This window comes from Tiliqua scincoides, chromosome 1 (assembly GCF_035046505.1).
Source record: "Tiliqua scincoides isolate rTilSci1 chromosome 1, rTilSci1.hap2, whole genome shotgun sequence".
NCBI lineage: Eukaryota > Metazoa > Chordata > Lepidosauria > Squamata > Scincidae > Tiliqua > Tiliqua scincoides.
The window spans coordinates 123,235,958-123,259,221 of record NC_089821.1 but is presented as its reverse complement, the minus strand read 5'-3'; the positions used below and the strand labels follow the sequence as shown (position 1 = coordinate 123,259,221).

The following is a 23,264-nucleotide window of genomic DNA, read 5'->3' as shown; positions in this document are numbered from 1 at the left end:
GAACCCAATTATCATGCTGGGAGAGCCCAATTCTAACAGGGGCTGGATAAATTGCTTCTGGGCGCCACATTCAGTCTGCGGACCTTATGTTTGACACCCCTGTTCTAGATGGTCCCCAGTCAGGCAACAACAGACCTACATTTGCTTAACTTTGGCTATATCATCTACTCTCAGGCCATACTCCGGGACCTCAATCAATGGGATATTATTGTTACATGTGACTATTGCCAAGGCTCATTCATAAGAAATTTACTTTGCAATTCTACTTTTAGTCAGAATACTTAAAGTAAGCTTAGAAGCATTTCCAAAGTTTAATTAAGTTGGGGAGAATTATACCTAAAATCAAAAGGCCCAATCCTACCCAACTTCCCAGTGCTGATAAAGCCATGCCAATAGGGCATGTATTTATTATTTTATTTATTTTATTAATTTGTGCCCCGCCTTTTTGCCCAACGGGCACACAAGGTGGCTTACATCATTTAAAAAAAAAAATACAACATTAAAAACAATAACAGCAATTTACATAATTAAAAAATCTACATCCTGTAGTGGATTGGTAGTTATGGAGGCCTCCTCAAGGTAAGGGAACATTTGTCCCCTTACCTTGGTTCTGCACCGCAGCTGTATTGGAATGTTGAATAGGATTGGGCACAAAATACATGAGATAATTCAAAACAGTTGTGGACCTCCCATTATGTCTGATGGGGCAAATGCCCTGGGCACAAGCCTGTAGGACCCCATGGAAGCCTCTCTGAGGCTCCCAACGGTTCCCCGGAAGCACAGTTTATAGCAGTGATTTTCAACCTTTCTCATCTCTCAGCACACTGATAAGGCACTAAAATGGTCAAGGCACACCATCAGCTTTTTGACACTACAAGGCACACTGTGCTGTCAATGGGGGCTCACATCCCCTAATGGTCCTATTGATAAATGACCCTCTCCCAAATTCCCGCGGCACACCTGGGAACCATTTATGGCACACCAGTGTGCCAAGGCACAGTAGTTGAAAATGGCTGGTTTATAGAGTCAGGGGAGTTTCAGAGAGTTTCCCTGACGCAGGCTCAGGTTGTGCAAGGCTCTGGGAGCCTCAGGTTAGTGGAGAGGGTTGGATTTCCGGGGGGGGGGGTGGCGACACCCCTTTGCCCTGGGGTGTGGAGTTGAGGAGGTTCGCCACCAATTCAAAAGACCAAAAGTGGGTGGTCTGGTAGCCACTCCTGGCCTTAGTCAGGAGTTGTATAACCAAGTTGTATATCCCATCTGGGATAGTTCTGCATTGGATTAGAATTCAAAGATTCACTGTGCTTCATTAAAAAATGCTAGACCAAACTCTTTCCATAAACAGGCAAATAAAAGAAACTGGATGGCATCTTTGTAGTGTTAATTCTTTTGTTATTCGGAAAGCAGTTGCATTGTCTGTTTTCCTATCACACTGTGTTTCCTTTGGGCAACTCCCTGAACCAGACTAAAATCTAAGTAAGCCCCAAGGCCAAAAAACAAGATTTTTAAAGATCTGGTGAGAGTTCCTGAAAGAGAAAGTACCTCTGGAGCACATGCGCTGCCTTTTCCCTGTGAGTTTATCTTTCCATAGTTACCACATAAAACAGCTTGTTACATTCAGGGGAGTTTAAAAAGCAATTTTTGAATTCTGTGGAGAGGAAATGTTTAAAAAAGAAACTCACGACATTAGCCAGAAGCAAACTGAGAAGAATAAAATTTGCCCATCTTAGGCTGGCGCATCACTTGTGCCCACTACTGGAGAAAACAGACCTGACCATGGTCCCACATGTGAGAGTTAACCATCAAAGATAGACTACTGCCAGTGCTGGATTTAGGATTGGTGAGGCCTTAAACTACATAAAGTCTGGAGGCCCCTTTTAAAAAAAACTTACACCAAAAGGTCTCACAAAATTTGAAAACATGTATGCCTTTTAATTACTTAATAACAAGGCATTTGAACTGAAAAATATAGTTAGCGCCATTGCAGGAGGTGCTGCAAGAGTTCTAAGTAAGGTTATTTTTCAAAAGAAGAAGTAAAAAGAGGCAGAGCCTCAAAGAAGCGCTCAGACCCCAAAGTATTATTCATAAGCTTCTGTTTGATGCTCTGCCTCTTTTATCTCCCCTTCATTTTTATTTGCCATTCATATTTACATGCCACCCATCTTCCTCCAAGGAGCTCAAAGCAGTATAAATGGCCTTTCCCAATTTTGGCATCCTCACAACAAAGCTGTAAAGTAAATCAGGCTGAAAGTCAGGGACTGTCCCAAGGGAAACTGAGGGAGTTTCGTGGCTGAGTAGGGATTTAAACCCAGGTATGCCTGGCTCGTTCAACACTCTAACCACTACACCACAATTTTCACTTGATGCTGTCCCCGCCCGTTCTGAGCATGCAATTCCTCTGTTGTACCAACTTCACTGACTTCCAGTCAGTTTCAATTTAAAGTGCTGGTTATTACCTTTAAATTCCTACATGGTTAGAGTTACCAGATACAGAGTGCCTACACCTTTAATCTTTGTATAGAAGAAGGAATTTTGGTAGGTGTAGCTCAACATGGAAGGATTTAAAAAGCTGCACCTGCCAAAATTCCCTCTCCTATACAATGGTAAAAATATAGGCACTCTGTCCCCCTTTGTATCTGGGGTCCCTATACATGGCTTCGTAGGTCCATATCTAAAGGACTACTTTCTCCCAAATGAACTAGCGTGCTCTCCAAGATTATCTGAAGAAGTCTTTGTGTCCCATTACAATCGGAAGTGGAAGGCATACATTCCTACCAGTGAAATTTCATATTGTAACAGGACACACAGAAGGATCTCCTTAGATAGTCTTAGGTCCAGACCAAATATGAAATACAAATCCACATCTGTGTCAACCCACATGGGATTTACAACCACACAATCCCTCCAATTGGAGGTTTATCCATCTAAAAAGCTGTGCTAGTCATAACTGCATTTCTAATGATGCAGTCAAAAACAATGTGTTCAACCCTGAACTCATGGATAAAGAAGGGGGAAGAGTACTAGACTTATTCTATGGGAAAAAATGTACTGATATGAACTGTTCAGGTTTTGTACCCAAACATGTGCTACATCTGTTGTAAATGCTAGCTTCCATGTGAATTTTTTGTACATTTGGTATAAGCCTTCGACAGCATATTTAAAAGGGACTAAATTCGGTTCTGAAACATTTACCCTTTCATCACCTTTTCATGCCCCATCAACAAAATCATTAAATATTCATTTATTATCTTTTAACTAATCAACTAAATCTGAACTCCAGTGCTGAAGTAGACACTGTCACACCAGTTTCAATAATGGGAATAAAAGATTAGGTGAGCTACAGGCAGCAGAATGTGGAACATCAAAAGTTAAATTCAGAAATTCTCAATGCAGCATCAATTTCTGGCCAGCAAGCAAAGAAAGAGAATTACTTCTTCCACCTACCTGCTGAATATAAAGTGTAGTCATTGTAATTACATGATTAATATAGGAACAAGTACCAATCTCTTCCACATTAGCCAGGTTTCTGAAACAGGAAAAAAAAGTCATGAGCAGTAAAGACATGGTAACATTGCCTGAGTTGAGGAATATGATTTAGAATTTAGCAAACAAGACTGACAGGACGGAAGGGGTATCAAGATTTCCAGAAGCAGGATATTTTAAAATACTGAAGTGAAGAATTATCTCACGTTAAGATGATGCAAGTCTTTAAAATGAACAGCCACTCAAGCCATGAGATAGCAAACCACATGACTTGTGAGATTGACACCCAATCTTTCATCATCAAAGGCAACAGTTTCCAAACTGGACACTGCTACAACTGGAAAAGCCCTCTCCATCTCAAGCTACACTTAGCATTCTGCCGCGTCACCCCTTCCCTGCAAAGACTTACCTCAGTTCCCAAGCTCCCAGAGAGTTTGGGAAGCAATGAATTGAGCTTTAAAACTTCGCCAGAACTACAGAAAAATACTAAATGAGACTTCAGGAACTGAACTAGTTTAGAATCAGAAGAACTGAATGTTACATAATTTCACTTCTGATTAGCCCTTCATCTGAAGCTGTTCATGTGGATGAAGCTAGGTCTTTTTCTCTAGATCAGGCCTTGCCTCTGCTATAGGAATGGAGAAGCCATTGCAGCTGGTGGGTGAAAACAGAAGATGGGGGAGTCAGTGGAAGGGTGAAGAACGATGCTAGGGAGAGAGTTAAACTCAAAAGATGGGATTTGGTAGTACAGGAAAAACCTAAAAGAAGGGGGAAAATACCAGCGCCCTCTGTCTCAAAAACACTCACCAACCTGCCTGTGAAAAGTCACAAGGCTTCAATTAGTTTTTTAAAATACCTGCAAAGGATAATGAAGAATTTGACAAGGAGAAGAGACAATGCTTGCTGTGGTTCTTCCAGTCCTTCTGACAATTTTTGGACGCAGTGCAGCAGCTGGAGCCTTAAGACCTGGAGAATGTTATCAGGAAGCAGCGATATTCCAGGGGGCACATCATCCACCCTAAAACGAAACCCAGGAACTTTTTTAATAAACAAAAAGCAATAATCACTAACATCTTTTTATGCAATAGTCTCTCTAGTCAAACTCAATGCAATTGCACTTCTACAATTAGATCACACATTGAAGAAACAGTGGCATATATTTAAAAATATTATTTCTCTGGGAAATCATCACCTGCAATTTGGCCATAACGATTATGAGATCACAAACGGATGTGGGCTGGCCACCAACTACGTACCAAATAAATGATCCATATGCAGTATATGATAACATAATATCAATGGATATAATCCAGGCCAAGGTAAGCATTTTACATCTCATTGGCTTCATTGGAAGAGATTTAACCACATGCCAAGCTCTCACGCTGAATACAGCTAGATTTAAAAGTGCTTAGCCTCGCTGGATTGCGCCCAATATTTTGACAAGTTTCTGCGACAGATAATCAAACAGAGGAGTTAAAGTAGCATACCTGAGGGGCTATAGCTTGACATGGCTTGAACTGCTCCATTTCAGAAAGAAACCCAAGAACATCACATAATCAGCTGTTCCTTGCAATTCTATCCACACTAAGTTTCATCAACTATAACAGGAATGACTTCTGAGCAGACATGCATAGGATTGAGTTCTAAGCCTAGGACAAGGCTGTACCACTTCAGACTGTAAGGAGTAGACCAACAGTTCCCAAACTTTTTAGAGATTCTAGAGGCTGCTGCCTGACATATTAATGCCAAGGGGTGTGGCTATAATGATGATGGGGCAGCAGTGCTCTCCCCAGTAGCAGTTGTTTAGCCCTTGATGCACATTAGGCTAATCCACCTTGTCAATTTTGCAATCCATCAAAAATTGGGTCATCATGACCCACTGATGAGTCCAGGACCCAGTTTGGGAACCGCTAGAGTACACTATTCATGGAAAGGAGAAGGCTAAACTGGGACACTTCTCCCTGAAATGTAATCTTCTATGTCCTGGGATGTTGTTGTTGATATCATCATCATCATCATCATCATCATCATCATCGCATGGAGGAATAGTCAATCACATGAGCCCTGTCTGCAGTCTGAAGTGGTATAGCCAAGACACAGGTCCACTGGTCGTGAATCACCACATCTGTTAGGTGGCTTTGAAGAGAAAACCTGATGTGTATTGCTACATTTTTAGGGTCTCTTTTACACGGATTTGAATTCTACAGCAGAACAACAATCCCATTGTTCACATCACCTCACTACAGACATCTGTACGTTTTGTCCTCTATATCAAAACCCAAACTGGAGGCCATTTGTGGCCCTCAAGGTTCCCCAATTCAGCCCACAGGGAGCCCCCACTCTCCAATGAACCTCTGGCCCGTTGGAGACTGTTGGAGCCCGCACTGCAATGAGGAACCTCCCCCCATTGCCTCTGAACAACTTACATCTCCACACGTTTCTGGCTTGGTCTGTATGTTTTCACTGTGCAAGAGGTGTGTGGCAAACGGTTCATAGTTCTCATGTGGTTCTACATGCCTGTATTACAGTTCTCATGTGTATTATAAATAAGCTTAGTAAAATCCATTCATTCATTTAAGTTCCATCTCTAATGTATTCAGTTATGTAAATTTATTCAAATCTGAAATGTAAATCAAGTCTTATTTTTCCCGGTCCCCGATACAGCGTCAGAGAGACAACGCGGCCCTCCTGCCAAAATGTTTGCCCACACCTGCCCTATACGTTTAAATGCTGTAACTGGAAGATGCAACTTCGACGTATTCAGTTTCTTTTGCAACTGCAAAATTCTCCCCTGCAGTAAGGCAAGCAGACTCTCACCAGCTGGCAAGGTTTCACCCTTTCAATTGTAAGTAGAACAAGATGCCACGAGTGCTTTGGGAAACACAGAGCAGCAGAGTGGATTAATCTTTCATGTTCTACGGGCGCAGCTGACACAAAATCTATTATACTGCAGAGCGTTCCACTTCCCGACAGAAGTCGCAACACAGACAGTCATGCTAACAATATGATGCTGTTGTTGGTATCCGTATGAGCCATGAGAGAGCAAAAAGATGGGACTCTGAAGTTCTGAGCGAACGTACATGCCTAGTGACTAGATGGCACAAAGGGAAGCTTTTTGGCTCCAGGTCTCAGAGGCACAGCAGCAGTCCTTCCTTGCATTTATGCTGTCTAGATATTTTTTTCTGCACATCTGTTACAATGCAAGCCCAATCCTATATGCTGTTTTTTTTTAGGTCACAACTTTAATCCTGTCATTAATCTCAAGGCAAAACACCGGATTTTATACTGAGCACTCAAAAGCAGCCCTGCACAAGGGCGGTGAAGGTCTCGCTCGTGCAGAGCTCCAGTGTGCTGTTCTCCCTCACATTTAATCTTTTGCCATGTTGTTCTCAACACTACTATTAGTTAAGAGATGAAAAAACAATAATACTTTAATCTAAAAAGTATCCACCATACTGGAAACATCTAAGCAGTATGCCATTTTCCAGCGATATATTTATCCTCTGAATAACAATATGGAAAATCTCCACTCTACGCTGGGCCTATGCAACACTGTGACCTGGGCAAGCCAAACACAGCCTTTGCATCACAGGGGTGATCTGCCGGATGCTTTAAGCACCCTCTCTATATTTTGCAGCTCCAGAGCCCAATCCTAAAAGCCCAATCCTATCCTTTCCCACCCTACTGGTGCAGCTGCACCAAAAACAGCTGCACTGTATCCAATGGAGGGGGAGGCTTCAGAGGTGAAAAGAGAAATCTCTGTAAACCTCCTGCTCAGCAATGGGAGAGAACGGGTAGGGGGAGGCTGCCGAAAAGGATAGGATCTGACTCACACCATCACTGCTAGCGATCCACCCCCTTGCAAAACCTCTCCACTGCATTCCTCCCTCTCCCCGCCCAGTTTCACCCTCTCCCCGCCTTTCCAATGGGAAATGTTTCTAGAGCTTGATCTAATTCAGGGCTGTCCAAACCTTTTGCTAGGAGGGCCACATCATCTCTCTGACACTGTAGTGGGGGCCAGGAATAAAATTTGAATAAATTTACATAAATGAATATATTAGAGATGGAACTTATATGAATGAATGAAGGTCTTCCAATAGCTATAAAAGACCTTGCACAGAACAAGGCAGGTGTTTTCTTCACTGCTGCCACTGCATCACAGATGTCAAACAGCAAGCAGCCCTTGTCTCGCATGAGAGGTCGAACAGCCACCCTAACGCTGAGAGCAGTTGCGTCGGGCCAGCATGGGCTCCAGCAAATCTCTGGAGGACCAGAGGCTCATTGGAGACTGGGGGTTCCCCGCAGGCCGGATTGGGAGTCCCTGAGGCCCGCAGGTGGGCCAGGGTTTGGGGACCCCTGATCTAATTCATTAACAAATTAACTGGGTCAAGAAACTGTTTCTGTGTAGGACATATGCAATATGTGTGTGAATTATAATAGATTTGATGCTATAAAGTGTATGCACGTTTTCTTGAGACGCCCTGTATTTGGCTGCAGTTATACCAACAACACAATAGACATTTTTTCCCCCAGCTTGGTGAGCCTTGCTAGAACACATTCTGACAACAGCTCCAGAGATAATGGAAACTTCCATCTTCTGCACTGTATTATTCTGCTTGGAGTCTAACAGCCTTCATACAGCAGAAGAAAATAAAACCAGTCCACTCAAAACTGGAAGTCAACTAGCTAATCTCATCCAAAATCTTAATATTTCTCATGACAAGAATCAAAATTCAAAGAACCAAGAGTGCAGCCCTCAATGTTTAAGGTACTTTTGCTCAATGTTTACTCTTGACTTCAAGTATGAAATGATTTTGCCCTTAAGCAAGTTTCAAGTCGTCATTAACATTCATGACAGAGATGAGAATCAGTGAAATAAGTCATGTGATTATATTTGTTGTTTTAACAGGTTTAAACAATTTTATCACACATCGAGTCATCGATATTGGGACCAACTTGGTGTGAAATAACTCTGCTGCAACAAGTACATTCAAGAAACACATACCAAGGACATTTCCTGGTTCTTTGCAAACAAGAATGTTTACTTGGCTCTATGATTTACCAGCCCCAAACCCACTTTTAAAGAATGTAACCCAGGACAATCAAGAAATACCAGTGCACTAGAGAGGAAAAAAGGAAGCTTTACAAAGACACCTGGCTTATTCAGAGTGAAAGTTTACAGTACTTTAGGTTACTGCTAAGCAATCCAATGATTTAACAATGAGCAGCAACACAATAACAGTGTTGTGTTTGAACTGAAGAGACCAGGTAACAGGCATAGATGCCACTGAAATTTTAATTTGTAAGGCGCAAAGTGTACCTCAGAGAAGGGCATTACCCCAGACCCTGAATTCACCTGATAACTGTGCACTGAGCACTTCACTGAAACAGAGGCTTGCGTATAGATTCCAACATCTAGACTACCCCTGCTAACTGGGCAAAGAAGCATCTTTTTTATACCTAGTATAAAAGGTATATACAATTTTATACCTAGCAGGGAAAGAGCAACTGTCCTTCATGTCAGCACACCTGCAGCTGAAAGAGTATCACTCACCAAACACCCCTCGCTCCATCGCCTTCTTGGTTCCCCTCCCCAAAGCCAATCACCACTTTAGCTACCACCTTCAAAAACTGGGGGGGGGGAGGTTATTTCTGGGTGCAACGTCACAGGGAACAACATTTCAAACTTTGCCCTGGATACCAGGATGGCTATCTAAGCCAATGTCGCCCCCTACACACAATAAATATCTTCAGAGAGAAAGATACATGAATGCACAGGATTGCATAATGCACACTTATTTAGGTACATTGTTATTGGGAATCAGCCCAAAGGATGCTGATTCCTACATACCTTGTGGGAAGTTTCTCAAAATCCACATCCAGAAACTGTTCATAACTAGAGACAAAACTGTCCAGCCAGAGCTTCAAGTAGTCTGGGTCTTTCTGTGAAGAAAAAGAAGCACGTTCAGCAAGTTCGTTTTTGTCGCTAAAGCATTTAAAGGGGCACTCACTCTTCCCAATATTTTCTAGTATTACAATGCAGCTCTTGGGCAGACATCTTTGTCGGAATGCCTTTTGACATCTTTTTGCAAGATATAAAATGACAACTAGTGGAGAACAAACAGGATGAAAAGGCTGAAAATGGTAGTAGGGGAGGCAACTGAGAAATTAGACAAGAATGACTCAGGGCACTTCCAGGTGATAATTTTTCAGAATTATAACCATCTGGAGCAGGGGTGTCAAACATGTTTCATACCGAGGGCCAAATAGCATTCATGATGCCTGTTGAGGGCCAGAAGTGATGTCACTGAGGTCATTAAACAGGTCATAACCAAAAATAAGCACCTTTTTCTTACTTAGGAACTCATTAGCTGCAAACAACAGAAGAGAAAACATACAAATCTTGATCATATTTCAAGATATGAGGAAGCCCAATTTTCACATGGACTGCCCTTTCAGCAGCAACACCATAACACTGCTCAGCAGCTGAGAGCCTGAGGGCCAGATAAAAAACTTCCACGGGCTGCACCCGGCCCCCGGGCCTTATGTTTGACACCCCTGATCTAGAGGTCTTACTGCTGGCTACTTGCCATTCTGCTCAATTCACACCGCAATTGTGCCTGTGCAGTAACTTTCAACCTTTTTCATCTCACAGCACACTGACAAAGACCTAAAATTGTCAAGGCACACCATGCTGCTGGCAAGGGGGCTCACATTCCCCAACACAAGGGAGCATGGTGTAATCAAATGCAATGAAAGGACCTGGAGAATGCAAATGTCATACACCGTTTTTAAGCAGGTAAAGCAGACTTCAAACACTTTCTTCTGTACATTAGTTAACAGATTTGTATCGTCTCTCACCTCCACAGAACCATCACTGCCCCTGTTGGTGGGCAGGTTGGGGGGGTGGTGGAGGAATAAGCAGCCCTGATTCTTATCAAAGTTAAGAATCTTTGATATAACTCAGGAGAAGATATCAAAGCTATCTAAAATAGCAACTCTTTTAAGAAAACACCAACAGGAGGTTGCTTCCAGAGGAAATAAGAGTCCTTCAGCTGCCTGTTGTGTTTTTTTAGGACTGAAAAAAACCCAAACAAACCATTTTGTCAACTACAGCTGACAAATAAGCCCAAACACCTACGTGGCAGTGGAAAAATTTGAAAGACTGTACAAGAAGCAAGCTCAGTTCTTGAGAAATCATAACTTTGAGAAAGGATACTGCTTAGCTCAATATAAGCCAAGTTTGCTTTTCTATCCTCTTTCCAGAACTAGTCAAATTATAGTCTTGGTAACCACAAGGGTGTCTGCTAAATTTTCCAGGGTGTGAGCTCATGAACTACCAAATTCGTTTCAAACACCCAGGCTTCTTCTGTCCTTCTGGTCACACTAAACACAGTGGGAATTAAGTCGCAAGTGCAAAAATCAGCACTCACACCTTTAGGATTTATTTGATTTTTTTTCCAACGCCAAAATCCAATTTTCCAATGTTTAAATATTTCTTTTAAACTACTGTAACCCACTCAAGGAAATATAATATGTTTCGAAGTAAAATGTGGGTTAATTTTATTGTATAGTCTTAGTGGGGCATGGTTATGGGGTATATGTGTCAAAATTTACCATTTCACCATTGTCCACCACATTCAGAGAGAAAGGCCTACAAAAGAAGAGCTCTGCTGGATCAGGCCAAAGGCCCATCTAGACCAGTTTCCAGTATATCACAGTGGCCCCACAAGATTCCCCACGGAGCACATAAGACAACAAGAGACCTGCATCCTGGTGCCCTCCCCTGCATCTGGCCTAAACTGACTACACACCTTTAACTTATTTAACTAAGGGCACAATCCTAGCCAACTTTTCAATACTAGCATAGCTATGCCAGTGGGGCATGTGCTGCATCCTGCAGTCCAGAGGCAGTCACGGAGGCCTCCTCAAGGTAAGGTAATATTTGTTCCCTTACCTCAGAGTTGCATTGCCCTTATGTCGGTGCTGGAGAGGTGGTTAGGATTGTGCCCTAAGTGTTTTCCAACCTCATGTCCTCTGCTAAGGACCATTTCACCAAAGCAGCATTGTAAATAATACGTAGTAATAAGATACTGGGAGGCAGAAGCATTTGAATAACCCTGGACAAAAGAGTCATTTTGTTGAAACAAACAAATGAAAATGTTTGTTTCTGGAACACACATACACACACACACACACACACACACACACACACACAGGAACTCCATGTAGTTCAACCAGGGCTGGCACACTCATGAGGCCAACTGAAACAGTGGCCTCTGGCAAGAGATTGCTAGGGGATACCCATCTCTGTACATCTACATACCTCCATTGCTCCTCCACCTCCTCTTTCCTGTCCCTGGCCTGGACTAGAAGAGGAAGAAGGGTACAGAAAGGAAGAGGAAATGTGGAGGGAAGGAGAGTGCTGACCTAGAACACTGGAAAGTGAGAGGAGCAGAGGCTGGCACACCACTGAGTAAGGGGGGGTAACATTTCGCATGCCACCTCAGGTGTCAGTAAGTCTTGGGCCACCTCTCACAGCTAAAATTATGATTCAGCAATAAGTGAAAAATTCTCACATCAGGAAGGATATGTTACCATAACTTCAAAGTAATTTGATACTCTAATAATAAGTTAAGACTGTACTTTTACTCTCAAGTCAGAGAAAAAAGCAAACGTCCCTGCCATAAGACCGGCAAGCTGGATTTCCACCAGATATGCTGCCAACTGCTGTACCAGACCAGACAAAGCAGAAAAAATTGTTATTGTCATGCACAGCAAGAGATCACAAGTCCACCAGTTTGGACTGATCAAAAGCATTTCAGTTCACATTTAAATATAACACCCCCCCCCCCCAAATAGCAGCGCTCAATTTATTGTGGTTTACAACACCAGCAAGGAGTACCTGGTACAAACGCCTACCTAACTCCACAACTGAATGTGAAATTTACAAAATATAGTGTGCGGACAGTCAAGTCTGGCAAGCTGGATGCCTGACCTTTGGCTCAAAGAGGCTTGACACTTCAAACACAAGCCAACTTCAGTGAAAAGGAATGCCATAATATGGACAAATGTGTGCATTTTTTTCTCTCTCCTCAACAGCAGTGAATTATAAAAAAAGTTCCAACCCGCTGTATTTGTTCCAAACAGCTGCAGCAGCAAAGCCCCAGAAGTACTATCATGTTTAAGCTTTCATTCACCACTAACTGAGGAGTGCTCATGTTATGGCTGTGACTCCAGCTCCATTCAATTATTTAAAATTTTGGGAAAGTAAATTTTTTAAAAATTTGCTTGTTTTTAAAGGTGAATGGTGGTGATTTGTGAATTTTAAAGGTATTTTTAATTGTGAGCCACCTTGAGTGCCCCCATTGGATAGAAAGGCAGGATATAAATTTCTAAAATAAATAAATTGTACCCCTGCATGCAAATCCAATGAATCCTGAATATATGTGAAACAAGCCCTCAATGCAGAGGAGTAAACACTGTGATTTGTTGTATTGAGACATTCACAGGGATCCTAAGGCATCAGGGCTGCAGAGAGGGCCTAGGTCACATGCGTTTCACATGCAGATGATCATGTGATAAAGCGCAATGGTGGGAGAGGGATATATCATCAACTCCTGCTTATGGACTTCCCAGAGATATATGGTGGATCGCCATGAGAAACAGGATGCTAGACTAGAATGGCCTTGGGTCCAATCCAGCAGGGCTCTTCTTACGTTCCTAGCCAGGTTCAAACCCCGGCATTCCACTTTCTCCACGATCCCCCTCTGACACACCTCCTCAATGTACCAATGGACTCAAAGCGGCTACATAAAATTCATATGAACAAAATAAGTAAAGGAGGAGATATGATGGCAAGGGCTGAAGGCTCTGTTACCAAAAAATAATAATAAAGTGATGTTTAGGTAGGTGCTTATCTCTTGGAGGAAGGTAAAGCAATAAATGTCTCCAGAGAATATTGATTGGAAACACGAACTTGAATGGCTATCTTCTGACTCTGTTATAGTATTCACAGAAATGGTATAAGTAGAGGAAGTTATTACCCTGCAAAAAGAGGGCTGTGTTGTTCACAACACAGCAGCAGCAAAAATTACAACTCAAATTGGACAGGAAGAAATTTTGCCGTCAGGCAGCCCAAATTTTGCACCAAGAAGTAGTAAATTCTCCAGCCCATATAAATCAGACAAGTCAGATAACATGCATAGTATCTTCTTAATTTGCACAATCTCTTTTGCAAGTTTGACTGCTTTGCATAATTCATGCTGCTATTATTATTATTAAGAGGAAAGCAAGCTCTCAAACCCTGCTCTCAACCACCTTGCAAACCTTATGCAACCGCTTCTCCAGTTGAGTAATTTTCATTTAACACAGAAAATAGTACTTTAGAGTTTACTGGGCTTTGGCCACATTAATCTCTTGGCTTTATTGGGCTGCACTAAAGTCTTTGTTGTTTCTCAACTTAAGCCCTAAGGAGATGAACAGAGGGGAGCCTATAGTGTAGCAAAACAAATAGGCACCACAAGTTAATATACTCTGCACACGTGTGCACACGTGGCAACAGTTCATCAGGAGGCTTTCACAAAGAGGCTGGTCAGATGATTATAACCAGCGAGAGGCTTAAATTTTGGTGTTCATAACCTTGTAAATGACTCAGTGTGCAATCCTAAGCCCTTATGTCAGTGCTTTCCAGCAATGCAGCTCTGAGGTAAGGGAACAAACATTCCCTTACTTTGAGGAGGCCTCCATGAGTGCCACCCAACTGCAGGATGCAGCACATGTCCCATTGGCTGGAAAGCACTGACATAAAGGATTAGGATTGCGCCCTCAGCTATCTTCTTTTTTTAAAAGTGACTTGTAGAGTAGGTCTCTGCACAAAAGGCAAAAGCATATAAAAATGATTAAGTGGCAGGATAAAGACATACTATATAAGTATTATTATATTATGTGAGAGGTCATCAGGAGTTGAGTGGGTTGGATGTCAGTCAATATGTGGATAACACTCAGCTCTTATATTTCCATTCCACGGAATGCTGGGGAAGCTGTGGAAATCATGAACCGCTGTCTGGAATTAGTGAAGGGCTGGACGAAGGCAAACAAGTTGATAATAAATCTGGATACAACACAGGTGCTGTTGATCAGGACATCTGCAATGCAGAAGATGGACATGTTGTTCCTTCAGCAGTAACCTCAGGAAGGTACCATAAGGGCCCTCTTGATCAGCTTTGCCCTTGTTCTCTGCTCCAGGATGAGACCCTCTCCCATATATTTTTCTCTTGTCCAATTTATTTGGCTATGCACTTTATCTAGAATCTAATCTAGCAAAGAAGAATGGGCTCCCAGAGCAGATGAAACTTGTATACTTATTAAATGACGGTCCAGTAGACGTGTTGCGAGGCACTGCTAATTTCCTTTTGTCAGTCGTAGAAAAGTATGGTAAGAGATTGGTGTAATGTTTATTTGTATGGTTTGTTTGCATTTTAAAATTTGTGTGACCTTTATTTTATTTTATTTTAATTTTATTTTTAATTCATTATTTTTCTTAACACCTTATTTTACTTTAATGACTTATTTGTTGAAACATGAGTTAATGCCAATAAAGGTGTCTAAAACTAAGACTCACACACCACTTGGATGGGCCATCCTGCAGGTGCCGCCATTGCCAAAATGTGAGCATCGCCAAATGCTCAATGTGAGGATGGGCCTTTCCTTGGTGAAACTTCTGAAACTCCCACCCATCTGAAATTAGGCTCCCCCCCCCCCATGAATACTTTAGCAGCAGTTGAAAATCTCTTTTCTCTCAGCTTTTTTATGATTTGGGGTGATTTTCTCTTTGCTATGTCCATTTTCTATTGGTTTTGACTTTTCTGCTAATCTTCTATCGTTATTGAATGCTTATTGTTTTGCATCTTAAAACACTTTTTAAAAATAATGGTGCAAGCATCTTTAATGCCTTCATTGGATAAGAAAAGGCAGGATATACCTGTAAATATTTTAAATAAATACATTTGTAACAGTTTATAAAAAAACTAATAGTAGTCTACACTTATAAAACTATAACATAACATAAAACTAATAATCAAGCTTAGCAGACTTGAAACATTGCAAAATCCTGTTCGCCGACCACAATGCATCCAGGACTATTCTTTACCACCAAGAAGTCCTCTGATGGAACTCAGCAGCTCAGTTCACACGTAACAGTTTGGTCATCCTGCCTCAGGCTCACATGCCTCATTCAATTCCTTCCTTCATTTCCTGGTTCCGACAAACCACAGCTTGCTTTTGCATCCAAATAGGAAAAACTGATGTTTCTGGAAATCATGGTTTGCCTCAAAACCAGAATTGGAAACCCACTACAGAACGTATGCCTTATTCAAATTGTAGTTTGCCCAATTAGAATGCAATAGCAAACTATGACATGTCCAAAGAAGGGAGTGATAGAAGGACTGGAGCATGCAAGAAGAGGATAAAGTGTGCAACACCCAAGCACCATTCATGATGGTCAAACCACAAGGTTTGGCCCATATATGAGACCAGCCCAATTTTTCCTCACTGGTTAAACATCATTTTCAACAGATGTTATTTTCAGGGCAGATGTTATTTCCAGGACTTTGTGATCAAGGCAACTTCAGTTGATAGCATGGCCAGCTCTGCTCATCAGACACATAAATTACCAGTGGAATATATGGTTATCAAGCTATATTGCCATGTCCACCACTTCAGTGCCAAAACATGACCCCACAATGCAGCAATTATTGATTAATATTGATTCACTCTCCTTATAATACTGTACAATCAAAGCTGGGGCAAAAGACAAAATTCAATCACACAGAGATAGCATCACCATAAATTCAACTGCATTACCAGCACAGTGTCTTCTACATTATAGTTTGTATACTTTCAGAAACTCCACAACGCAGTTACTGTACTCAATGACATCATCATGATGAAAGAAGCCCAGAAGCGCTGCAGTAGCATGTGTGGTCTCTGGGACACCAAGTGCCTCGGGAACAAAGTGCCAGGTAAGGCACTGCGAGTTTAGCATCTGTGCGAGTTCAGCAGCAAGGCGAGGAAGCCAGGGCCCCAGATACCGCCCTTTCTCTTCCCTTGAGAAGAGGGCTGCTAACCAGTGTAGGGTTTTTAAGTACCCCTAAACAAAAACAAACAAAATTAAAAAAGCTATGCAGTCAGCCAGCCAGCAGCAGGGTGGGGGCTATCCAGTTTTTTGCATCGAGTGCCACATGTATGACTATATGCCTCTGGGGCATAAGTCATGGGTGTGTCCTTGGTGTAAGGAGCTCCAGGGACTCAGGAAATGCATCTGCTCCCTTGAAGCTTTGGTGGTCGACCAGGAGAAACAAAGGCAGGCAAAGAAGGACCGTGGGGAGACTTCCGGGGACGATCAGGCTTCGTCCCAACCTCAGGCGTGCAGCTCCTCAGCTGCCCGGATGGGAAGTCTCGGGACTGGAGGATGTCATCCTGGAGAGGAGGGAAACAATCCCCTGGGATTCTTCTCCAGGGGGGATGGGCCCATATCCAAACGCACTCAGGATACTCCTTGGCGGGAGGGGGCTCGGGGGCTTCTTGTAGTGGGGGATTCGATTATTAGAAACATAGGGGTGGTTTGCGACAGATGTGAGGACCGCATGGCGACTTGCCTGCTTGGTGTGAAGGTTGCGGACATCACTTCTCATTTAGACAGGCTGGTAGATAGTGCTGGGGAGGAGAGAGCGGTTGTGGTGCACGTCAGCACCAACGACATGGGCAAGTGTAGCCGGGAGGTCCTAGAAGCCAAATTTAGGCTATTAGGTAGGAAGCTGAAAGCCAGGACCTCAAAGGTAGCGTTCTCTGAAGTGCTACCTGTTCCACGCGCAGGGCCAGCTAGACAGCCGGAGATCAGGGGTCTCAATGTGTGGATGAGATAGTGGTGTAGGGAGGATGGGTTTAGATTCGTTAGCCACTGGGGAACGTTTTGCGACAAGCAGGGCCTGTACAAGAGGGACGGGCTTCACTTATGTCAGAATGCCAGATGCAAGGGAGGGCACCAGGATGCAGGTCTCTTGTTATCTGGTGTGCTCCCTGGGGCATTTGGTGGGCCGCTGTGAGATACAGGATGCTGGACTAGATGGGCCTATGGCCTGATCCAGTGGGGCTGTTCTTATGTTCACTTGAACCAGAATGGAACCAGACTGCTGGCGCATAACATTAAAAAGGTGGCAGAGCAGCTTTAAACTGATCCCTGGGGGAAGGTTGACAGGAGACAAGGGGCATCCAGTTTGGGACTCGGAGATTAGAGAACAACAGGGTAAAGGCAGAGTAGGAGAAGAAATTGGGAATGGTAGCGTGATGGGATGTGATAGATGGTTTGGCACAATGAGAGGATTCAGGGATAAAGGAGCTAATAAGCAGCCTATCCTGGGGCATTCCATGTACAAATGCTTTTATGCAAATGCAAATGCCCAAAGTCTCTGATCAAAGATGGGAGAACTGGAATGTCTGGTGACTGGGGAAAACATTGATATAGTGGGCATAACGGAAACCTGGGGGAATGCGGAGAATCAGTGGGATACCGCAATCCCAAGCTATAAACTCTACAGGAGGGACAGGGAGGGGCATGTTGGAGGTGAGGTGGCTTATGTTAAGAAAGGGATAGAATCCAGCAAAGTAGAGACTGAAGGTGGGTCTGACTCCATAGAATCTCTATGGGTTAAATTACCAGGCCTGAGGAGTGATGTAATACGGGGGGCGTGCTATCGTCCTCCAGATCAGAAACCAGAAGGGGACCTTGAAATGAGGAAACAGATCAGGGAGGTAACAAGGAGGGACAGGGTTGTAATCATGGGAGACTTCAATTATATTAACTGGGTCAATTTGTGTTCTGGTCAAGAAAAAGAGACCGGATTCCTTGACATGCTAAATGACTGTGCCTTAGAGCAGCTAGTCATGGAGCCCACCAGAGGAGACGTGACTCTGGATTTAATATTGTGCGGTACTCAGGACCTGGTTAGAGATGTCAATGTTACTGAGCGATTGGGGAACAGTGATCATGCTGCAATCCGTTTCGACATGCACGTCGGAGGAAGAATACCAGGCAAATCTCTCACAAAAACCCTTGACTTCTGACAAGAAGACTTCCCTCAAATGAGGAGGCTGGTTAGAAGGAGGCTGAAAGGGAAGGTAAAAAGAGTCCAGTCTCTACAGAGAGCATGGAGGTTGCTCAAATCAACAGTAAAAGAGGCCCAGCAGAAGTGTATACCGCAAAGGAAGAAGGGCTCCACTAATTCCAGGAGGGTGCCCATATGGCTAACGAGCCAAGTTAGAGAGGCCATAAAGGGCAAAGAAGCTTACTTCCGTAAATGGAAGTCTTGCCCTAATGAGGAGAATAAAAAGGAACATAAACTGTGGCAAAAGAAATGTAAGAAGGTGATACTGGAGGCTTCTTCAAATATGTTAGAAGCAAGAAACCCGCCAGAGAAGCAGTTGGCCCTCTGGATGGTGAGGGAGGGAAAGGGGAAATAAAAGGAGACTTAGGGATGGCAGAGAAATTAAATGAGTTCTTTGCATCTGTCTGCACGGCAGAAGACCTCGGGCAGATACCGCTGCCCTAACAGCCCCTCCTGACCAAAGAATTAAGTCAGATAGAGGTTAAAAGAGGAGATGTTTCAGACCTCATTGATAAATTAAAGATTAATAAGTCACTGGGCCCTGATGGCATCCACCCTAGAGTTATTAAGGAATTGAAGAATGACGTTACTGACCTCTTGACTAAACTATGCAACTTGTCCCTCAAAAAAGGGAAGGAGGAAGGACCTGGGAAACTATAGGCCGGTCAGCCTAACATCTATACCAGGTAAAATGGTGGAATGCCTCATCAAAGATAGAATCTCAAAGCACATAGACGAACAGGCCTTGCTGAGGGAGAATCAGCATGGCTTCTGAAAGGGTAAGTCTTGCCTCACAAACCTTATAGAATTCTATGAAAAGGTCAACAGGCATGTGGATGTGGGAGAACCCGTGGACATTATATACCTGGACTTTCAGAAGGCATTTGACATGGTCCCTCACCAAAGGCTACTGAAAAAACTCCACAGTCAGGGAATTAGTGGGCAGGTCCTCTCCTGGATTGAGACCTGGTTGAAGACCAGGAAACAGAGAGTGGGTGTCAATGGGCAATTTTCACAATTTTCACAATGGAGAGAGGTGAAAAGCGGTGTGCCCCAAGGATCTGTCCTGGGACCGGTGCTTTTTAGCCTCTTCATAAATGACCTGGAGACAGGGTTGAGCAGTGAGATGGCTAAGTTTGCAGACAACACCAAACTTTTCCGAGTGGTGAAGACCAGAAGTGATTGTGAGGAGCTCCAGAAGGATCTCTCCAGACTGGCAGAATGGGCAACAAAATGGCAGATGTGCTTCAATGTCAGTAAGTGTAAAGTCATGCACATTGGGGCAAAAAATCAAAACTTCACATATAGGCTGATGGGTTCTGAGCTGTCTGTGACAGATCAGGAGAGAGATCTTGGGGTGGTGGTGGACAGGTCGATGAAAGTGTCGACCCAATGTGCGGCGGCAGTGAAGAAGGCCAGTTCTATGCTTGGGATCATTAGAAAAGGTACTGAGAACAAAACAGCTAACATTATAATGCCATTGTACAAATCTATGGTAAGGCCACATCTGGGTATTGTGTCCAGTTCTGGTTGCCGCATCTCAAAAAAGATATAGTGGAAATGGAAAAGGTGCAAAATGATTGCTGGGCTGGGGCACCTTCCTTATGAGGAAAGGCCATGGCGTTTGGGTCTCTTCAGCCTAGAAAAGAGACACCTGAGGGGAGACATGATTGAGACATACAAAATTATGCATGGGAAGGATAAAGCGCATAGAGAGATACTCTTTACACTCTCACATAACACCAGAACCAGGGGACATCCACTGAAATTGAGTGTTGGGAGAGTTAGGGCAGACTAAAGAAAATATTTCTTTACTCAGCATGTGGCTGGTCTGTGGAACTCCTTGCCACAGGACGTGGCAACGGCATCTGGCCTGGATGCCTTTAAACGGGGATTGGACAAGTTTCTGGAGGAAAAATCCATTACGGGTTACAAGCCATGATGTGTATGGGCGACCTCCTGATTTTAGAAATGGGTTATGTCAGAATGCCAGATGCAAGGGAGGGCACCAGGATGCAGGTCTCTTGTTATCAGGTGTGCTCCCTAGGGTATTTGGTGGGGCCGCTGTGAGATACAGGAAGCGGCCCCATTCCTGTGAGATACAGGAAGCCCCCCATGTGGGGCTGTTCTTATGTTCTTATGAAAGCTGTGAGACAGGAAACAAGGAAAGCCCTCAGTAAGCCACAGCTTAGTGGAGTCTCACCCAATTGATGAAGGGGCCTATCCTATTCAATGCATGCCGGCAGTGAGCGTGGTAAGGCACATTTGTGGGCCCTAGTGCCATTGGAGCATTGGGGCTAGCCGGATCCTGAGCCTCTATTTTGGGCCATCCCCTTAACATGGAGGCTCTAAATTCTATGCTGACCTTTAAGTCGTCGTAGAGTTGAGTAGCCCCATTGCGGGCCTACTCACTTTACCCAGGGGAAGAGGACTAAAGTCCCCTTCTCCCAAGGAGGTGGTGGTGGCAGCCTGGGGTACACTGGATGCAGCGGCAGCCATTTTCAGCGCCACTGAAGCTCAAGGCTGGAAGTCATTATGCTCTGTATCTGGGGTGCCCAAACCCCGGCCCGGGGGCCACTTGCGGCCCTCAGGGGCTCCCAATTCAGCCCGCGGGGAGTCCCCAGTCTTCAATGAGCCTCTGGCCCTCCAGAGACTTGCTGGAGCCTGTGCTAGCCCAATGCAACTGCTCTCAGTGTGAAGATGACTGTTCAACCTCTCATCTGAGCTGTGGGATGAGGGCTCCCTCCACTACTTGCTGTTTCACGTTTGTGTTGCAGCAGTGGCAGCGAAGGAAAGGTTGGCCTTGCTTTATGCAAGACCTTTTATAGGCCTTGAGCTACTGCAAGACCTTCATTCATTCATATAAGTTCCATCACTAATAAATTCATTTATGTAAATTTATTCAAAATTCATATGTAAATTAATTCCTTTTTTCATGGCCCCCAACACAGTGTCAGAGGGATGATGTGGCCCTCCTGCCAAAATGTTTGGACACCCCTGCACAGTATGAAGAACATAAATCTGACAGGTCTTTGTGATCAAGGCTAGGGAAAATGGGGGGGAGGCGCTGAACTTCTCCAATCAAGTATAACTACATTACCTTTCATTTGAAAGTTAAAGTTATCCTAGTTTACCTTTTTCATTTCAAAGAGATTTTTGTTTTTGTCCTATCCCACGAGAACAGGAATGGGCAAACTTTCAGCTTTAGGGCTCCTGGACCTTTAACAATTGTGTAGAGGAGAGAACTTCAATTGTTAGGTGACAAGTTGCACCTGCTGACATTCCCTCTTCTGTACAATTGTTAAAGGTTCAGGAGCCCTAAAGCTGAAAGTTTGCCCACCCCTGCACAAGAAAATCCCTTCAATGAGAATGTCTGCCACCTGTGTCAATTCCCTTCCTGCACTTGCAGCAATCACTGCTTTTGCAGGCTAGAAGATTAAAGGAGAAGGTCATAGTGCACACATTTGGGAAACTGCAAGAGAAATATTATCTCACCAAACGCAATCAGGAAAATACTGAACAAAGTGCTTGTAAAATTACATAGTTTCCTTCCGCTTTTCCTCGCCATGTGTATAGATACAGCATGCTTCTAAATTACCAGTGCAGCATTCATGTGCTCACGCATGCGTCCAACGACTGCTGCCAACATTTTTCAAATGTTCAGGATGTGCAAACTTGATCACCACATCATATGTGACACCACTGATGAGTTTATATAAATACAATGATATTCAACTGTCCTATAAGCTACAAGCTCCAAAGTACATGAAGAATTGAGAAGGCACTTATCATGGCACCATAGTTAGAGGAGTAATTTCTAAGACAATAAGAGCCACCCTACTGTACCATCTAGCCCAGCTTTCTGTTTCCAATAGTGGTATGTCAATCACTTTAGAGAAGTCTATAAGCAGGGCATGAAGGCAACACATATTTATTTAGTTTAAAACATTTATATCCCATTTTTCCAGTTAGTTTTAAGATGCCCAAAGCTGTTGTCTTCATCCTTGTATTCGGAGATGTACAGTGTTCAGAGTATATTTTGTGTTCAGAGAGGTACTGTCTGAACATGGAAATTCCATTTAGGTCGATTATTCATGGTTACTAGCTGCAATTGCCAACTTCTGTGAATATGTCCCACCCATTATATAAATCAATTAGAGCCCTTTTCAGATGGCCTGTACAATGAATTTAAGGCCTGTACAAAGTGCATGTTGAGGTGGATGAAAGGTTCCACCCCCAGTAAAGGATGGATAAGTGCAGCAGGGCTTGACTTGAGTCGAGTGGCCGAGTCACCGCCCCCCCTCACGACTTCACTTGAAAAAGAGTCATAATGGAGACACTTTCCAAGTCACCCTTTAGTGACTCTAAAGGTCTCGAGTCAAGTTATGCTCCCTCCCCTTTAAAAAGCCCCCTGGATTACAGGGCTGCTGCCGAGGGAGGGTGTGTGTGTCGGAGTTCTCTTTACACACTCCCCTGCTGTCCCCGCCCATCCGTAAACAGGGTGAGAGGGACTGCGAGAGAGCGAGGCAAAAGCAGCAAGAGGGATGAGGGTCATGTGCAGCAGCTGGAAGGCTTATCAGAATGATCCGATCCTTTGCAACTGTACTCAGAAGTAGTCAA

The 23,264-nt window shown here is 43.6% G+C and overlaps 1 protein-coding gene across 1 annotated transcript in view; it reads right to left on the bottom strand.

Annotated features, from left to right (window-relative positions):
- NBEAL1 (neurobeachin like 1) overlaps positions 1-23,264 on the bottom strand; it is a 119,571-nt gene that overhangs the window by 80,604 nt on the left and 15,703 nt on the right. The window contains exons 2-4 of the mRNA XM_066622699.1: positions 9,332-9,423; positions 4,337-4,498; positions 3,442-3,523 (exon numbers count right to left, since the gene is read on the bottom strand). Coding sequence (XP_066478796.1) covers positions 3,442-3,523; positions 4,337-4,498; positions 9,332-9,423 — 336 coding nt within the window. The remainder of the gene's footprint in view (positions 1-3,441; positions 3,524-4,336; positions 4,499-9,331; positions 9,424-23,264) is intronic.